Source organism: Verticillium alfalfae, genomic scaffold (assembly GCF_000150825.1).
Source record: "Verticillium alfalfae VaMs.102 supercont1.2 genomic scaffold, whole genome shotgun sequence".
In the NCBI taxonomy this organism is placed as follows: domain Eukaryota; kingdom Fungi; phylum Ascomycota; class Sordariomycetes; order Glomerellales; family Plectosphaerellaceae; genus Verticillium; species Verticillium alfalfae.
The window spans coordinates 1,647,440-1,653,185 of NW_003315037.1; the positions used below are offsets into that span (position 1 = coordinate 1,647,440).

General features: G+C 53.8%; 3 protein-coding genes across 3 annotated transcripts in view; 2 read left to right on the forward strand and 1 right to left on the reverse strand.

Moving 5' to 3' along the window:
• Positions 1–10: 10 nt before the first annotated feature.
• Positions 11–1,788, reverse strand: VDBG_01963 (ubiquitin carboxyl-terminal hydrolase; the record flags this gene model as incomplete). The annotated part of the gene is made up of 3 exons (XM_003007729.1): positions 11–134; positions 223–1,708; positions 1,773–1,788. 3 exons carry the CDS (start codon positions 1,786–1,788, stop codon positions 11–13), a joined length of 1,626 nt encoding a protein of 541 aa, XP_003007775.1.
• A 630-nt stretch (positions 1,789–2,418) lies between these two features.
• On the forward strand, positions 2,419–3,620 carry VDBG_01964 (ARP2/3 complex 20 kDa subunit; the record flags this gene model as incomplete). Its single annotated transcript, XM_003007730.1, has 5 exons — positions 2,419–2,421; positions 2,487–2,813; positions 2,887–3,012; positions 3,072–3,116; positions 3,175–3,620. 5 exons carry the CDS (start codon positions 2,419–2,421, stop codon positions 3,181–3,183), a joined length of 510 nt encoding a protein of 169 aa, XP_003007776.1.
• Positions 3,621–4,437: 817 nt separating this feature from the next.
• VDBG_01965 (conserved hypothetical protein) overlaps positions 4,438–5,746 on the forward strand; it is a gene marked incomplete at both ends in the record, with an annotated part of 2,620 nt that continues 1,311 nt past the window's right edge. The window contains 2 exons of the mRNA XM_003007731.1: positions 4,438–4,653; positions 4,715–5,515. Coding sequence (XP_003007777.1) covers positions 4,438–4,653; positions 4,715–5,515 — 1,017 coding nt within the window. The remainder of the gene's footprint in view (positions 4,654–4,714; positions 5,516–5,746) is intronic.

Here is a 5,746-nt window from a genome sequence, read left to right on the forward strand (position 1 = left end):
TTCCGTGCTTCTACTTTAGCTGCTCGGCTCCTCTGCTGTCGGCAGGGGAATGGCCTTGTACAACAGGATGAGCGCAGAGTGAGACTCGCCACCACCCGCCAGCCATCGATGGATGTCGATGGCACCTCGCTGACCTTGTCGTCGTTGAACCACCACCAGTTGCCGTCCTCCTCACCCCGCTTGCCTGTCTTGGGATCAACACGACCCTCCTTCTTGACGTACGCTGTGTAATGACCGCTGTCGGCGCTCGAGCCCTGGTGCGTCACCACACCACGGAGTTCGTACAAGCCCGACTGATTGGCACCCTCGTCCTGCCTGAGGGCCGGGTTGATGAGTCCGTCCAGCTCCTTCTTGAGCGTCAGAAGAGATGCATCGCGCTCCGCGTCAAACTCGGCATCCGTCTTGTAAGTCTCTGTCATCTCTGTGTCGCCGTCGCCCGACACCTTGGGCAGCTGGCTCACGGGTGCCTTCTTCTCGTTGGCCTTCTCCAGTGCCGTCTTCTCCTGTGGGGCGCCAGAGGACCCAGCAACGTCGCCGCGATCGTTGGCGTTAATCTTGCGCCTCTTGCGAGCCCGCTGCACATCCTCCTCATCCTTGCGGATCTCGCGAACCTTGTCGCGGACGGGAATGAGCATCGACTTGAGTTCATCGTTGCAGAACTCAACAGCATCAAGTTCGTGTGGGAACACAACCTTTCGCATGATCTTCGCCTTCTTTTGAGTATCACGGCGCCAGAAGAAACGGACAAAATGGACCGTCAAGTACTTTGGCAGCCGCGAGATCTGTGACTTCTTGGTAAAGTTCGTGTCACGGTCGAGTACCGCCGATCTCTTCTCAATCTTTTCCGTGAGGCCCGCCGCAATGCCGTCCCGAAGGTGATTGATTGTGCCGTCAATGTGACAGTTCAGCTTGAAGAAAGTCTCGGTTGACTTGCTTGTTTCCTCGCCGCCGTCTCTAGCATCCTGCTCATCGGCTTCGAGTGTCGAAGTCATTGCTCCGGCCATGTACTTGTCGATGAAGGAAGAATCCTCTCCTTCACCCAGGCGCTGCTTGAGTTGGCTCACAATCTGCGACCATGCCTCTTCGGCGTCCTGCTGAGCAAAGCCATTGCCTTGCTTAGATTTTTCGGCGAACTGAGGATACACGGAACGCAGCACGGTCAGAAATGTGTGGGGCGCCACGCTGTCCTGGGTCTCCGCCATCATCTTGTACAGGTCGACAAGAGGTGTAGCCAGGTCAGCCTGCGAGACGGGTTGCAGGCCAAGAGAGCCCTGGACAGGGCGAGGGGCTGGGCCCTTGGCCTTGTATGTAGTCAGGCTCTGTTGGAGCTCCGGGATGGATCGAAGGGTCTGGAGAGTCGAGTTGAGGTAGCAGGTGTTCCCAAGGTTGATAAGGCCAGCTGGAGTTGCGCCCTCTTGCTGTGCGGCCTCTGCTTCCGTCATGTCCTCGACAAACTTGATAGCCTCTTTAGGTCGAGTGAGGGTAGCACTGCCATCGGCGGGCGAGCCCATCATCATGATGACCTGGCCGGGCTTGAAGGCTAGCTTCGACATGTCGGCTTCATCCTTGAGGGGTCCACCCCGGACGAGGATCTTCTGGCGTTCAGGCTCGACGCCCGTCAGACTGTAGAGCTGGTATTTGAGAGTCTCTCCATTGGCAGTGGTATCGACCTCAACGTCGTATTTTTTGCCAGAGTGTTTGACGACAACTGAGCGGCACTCATGTCAATACATGCAAAGAAAGCAGAATAGACTCGCTTGGAGTACACTTACTGGGTATGGTGGCCATGTTGGCGGTTCGGTATCTGGGGCGTGGTAACAGGCACCAGTAGCTGTCGATGGAGTGCTATTTGAGTCTGAGGAGGTTACGTCGTATGATAGAGCTGGCAGATGGTTTGCCCAACAAAGTTTCACGAGGAATGCGATTCCAATGCGGATGATGAAGTTTGTGGATGGGAAAGTCTGCAGGCGGGAGGCAACTCTCCAGGTGCGTCACCGCCCGTCGCCTGGAGGAGGGTCCAATGCCTCGTAGTACAAGGCAACTGGCGGTTTGTTTGCGGGGCACCAAAGTACCTGCTACCTATCAGCTCACTGCCCCTGGCTACTTCCTAGGTTTCTTCGTGGTGGGCGGTCTGCGTGGTGGGGGTTCGTCGCCCTTGCGAAGGTGGCGGGGGATCTGCGGGGCCGCCGAAGCTCAAGGAACCCATCTGGAGGGTGGACAGTCAGCAAGGTCACGTGCCTCAGTGCCTGCGCCTCCTGTATCTGATTCCACATCTCGAGCTCGCGCCGTGCTGTCATGCTGCCCCACTGTGAGACGTCAGTGCCTCCAGCCGCCCCGACTTCACGAACCCCGCGGGCTCGACCGACGACGACTTCCCAAAGATACTCGAGCTGTGGCAGACCTCTGTCGATAATAATCATGGTGCGCTTCACGAGATACAGTTGCCGAATCTTTCATGAAGCCTCCTGCTGACATGCTGCTCCTAGTCTCAGTCTCTCCGCCCCTACCTCCAGGCTGTTCGAAGCAGCCTGACGTCTGCTCTCACCCTCTCCAACTTCGCCTCCCAGACTGCCGAGCGCCACAATGTTCCCGAGATTGAGGCCCAAACGTCCCCAGAGGTCCTCCTGACACCGCTGACGATCGCCCGTAACGAGAACGAAAGGGTCTTAATCGAGCCCAGCATCAACTCCATACGTATATCAATCAAGATCAAGCAGGCCGACGAGATCGAGCACATTCTGGTTCACAAGTTTACGCGCTTCTTGACGCAACGAGCCGAGTCGTTCTTCATCTTGAGGAGGAAGGCGATCAAGGTTGGTTCATCCCGGTGGCAGACGCGCGTAGAGCCGCTTGTCGTCGCCCTGACATATTACTAACTCGGCTTAGGGTTATGACATCTCGTTCCTCATTACAAACTTCCATACCGAAGAGATGCTCAAACACAAGTTGGTAGACTTTATCATCCAATTTATGGAGGAAGTGGATAAGGAGATCTCCGAGATGAAGCTTTTCGTATGTTGCAGCATCCTACTTTTACCGCCCCTTTATTTTCGTGGCTGACGATCACTCAGTTGAACGCTCGTGCGAGATTTGTCGCCGAATCCTTCCTGACGCCTGTAAGTTGTCTCTTCCAACGAAATACCGTAAGACGGTGTCTGATTCGATGCATTGCAGTTTGATTAAATTCTCACGATGCTTGTTCTAAACATGCGCCCTCAAAACCTTGCCTGTTGTTAGTCTTGCTATAGCCAAGAAGGCTCGTCCTTCTTTGGCGATTCATTACCGGGTTGGGATACGGAAGGACCGCCATCCCGGCGCATTGCAATCAGCTATTTCCCATGAGAAGAGTTCGGCATCCTGCCTAGCAATCCAAATCACAAAGCGATCCAAAAGCCCTGTCATAGATTGGGGACGGAGTTATTTCACCAAAAAAAGATGTTACCGTGTTACTCCGGCCTGCTTTTCATTTTTGAAAGCATCGCGTGATATCGTGGTAGGCTGTCGAGGTTGCTGTAGTCCTGGCAAGCTCAAGGGTACAATTCTAGTGCAACCTAAGGCAGTGCTTTTGACATTCATGTCCGTGATCACGTCGACCTTTCGAACAACCAATTGCACATCATAAGAAGAGAAGGATGTATCGCAGGGATTATCCTATTCGCAGTTGCCCTCACGAACCTACCTGAGGCTCTCGTGGAATTGCTCTCTGATTCACAGCCATAGAGGAATAGTGCCTTTCAAGCCGCTCTGCATCTTCCTCCTTGAACCCCTTATCCCAGTTGCTAATGACTTGAACTTCGCCGTCTCGCGCATAGTGCAGGCTATCGGCCGGCGAACTCACCTGAGAGCTGTGACTCGGAATTGCAGGCTCGAGGCGAATCCTCAGTAAGTTTCTTATTCAGTACTCCGCTGTTGTATACTAAATTTGGACGCCACGTCTGAGAAGAAGCCTGAGGCCCCTTCCTACATTCACTACTGTTCTTGTTTGCGCGCGTACGCGGTCAGATTTAGTTAGGCTTTTTTCCACCTGCATTTCTCAAATTGCATGCCTTCCTTTCTCAAAACGAGCGTTGCCTGAACTAACTTTCCTCAGAGCAAACTAGGTTCCCAAAGTTTGCAACCATCTCTTAATCACAACAGCGGAGCGTTTGCGCCCGGACCGTGAATCGCTGCATACCACTGCAGAGCCTTCTGGCGCTTTATCGCGGCCGCAACTACCAATGCAAGGGGTTTACAGAAAGGCTTCTAACCTAGAACGAGTCTCCTTCTTGCGGTCTTGAATTGCGCAGAAACGACAGGCCTGTGAGTACTCTTTCCTTCAAGCACAATCGTAGGCGGCCAGAGTTACCTTGTTTTCCTCCCAACATGTATGCACGAACTGACAATTATCAATATCCACCAGGCTCAGGGTTCGGTTTAACCCGCAACTGAGTCGTAATAATGAGCTCGAATCAGTTCCAGCCGTCTCAGGGCAGCCAGAAGCCTGATACCAAGGCTCCTGCCGTTGCTGAACAACCCAATTCCAGCATGCGCAGTAACTCTTCTCTTAACCCCGACATTGCCCCTTGGACCCCAGCTTTGGTTCCTGAAGGCATGCCTACTGTTTCTCAGCAGGCCCTTCATGGTTTTCATAATTCTTACAACTTGCATCAGTCAGTAAGTTACATCACTATGACCATTTCCGCTTTTCAGACTATCAACTAAAAAGATTTCTCAGGAGCCCCTGAACACGACTGAGTATGTCGGTAACATGCAATCCCACACTCATTTCGGTCAGCAAGTCGGCCAAGAAGCTGCCATCGTGCATAATGAACATCAGCAAGATGCGGAGATGGTCGAACCCCTATACCGTACCTTGTACGATCCCAGCGGCATGGTGATCCCTCAAGAGAATCTTCTTGACACTGCCGGTATCTCTAGCACTATCTCTGGCATTCATGTCCCAGGCCACATTGTTGGCCTTGGAGGCCCTTCTGGCTTCCCGCCCCCCATCCGTCCATTTGAACCAGCTCATGGACTGATGAACTCACAGCCTCGCATTGGGGCGCCCGATATTTTTGACTCTGGTGGCACCGATAGGTGCATTGACCGGACCGGCTTCATGGGAGAGACGGTTCACAACACTGGACTAACATCGCTTGCTGGAAGCCCTTTGAAACATTCCTACAGCAGCAAGGACGGAACTGCCGGTAAGATCTCGTTGCCTTTCCCTCACGGCTTCTCTCAGCCAACTCAACGAGGTGGCCTTGTCACCAGCCATTCAGCTGGCATCATTGACCTTGACATGACTCCGACCCCTATCCGAGCTCGGTCCTTGCAATCTCAGGATACTCCTTGCACTACTCGTTCTGCAGGCTTGAACACTATTTACAAAGTCCCCACCGGATATCAAGCCCCCCCGGCTTCTGAGAACCGCATCACTGGTCCCCAGACTGTTGGTTTGCGTGGTGTTCCAGCCCCTCCCCCTCGATTCAACCTTGACTCGGTTCAGGGTAACGGCTCCGTCGAGAGCGTCCAGGTCGAGCACGACCCTTTTTCAAGCCCTACTATTCGTACCAGCCTCGGGTTTGCCAACCACTCCCCTCGTCATCCTGACGAAATCACTTTCGATCGCTCTTGCAGACCATGTTGGTAGATCTCACACTTCAGCGTTCCGCTGTTCGGAGAAGCCTCACGAGAATCTGCGGTGTCCTCTCCATTGCCGTGGATGCCTGGGGAGTGTTTAAATATCGGCCCCGAGAGTCTGCTG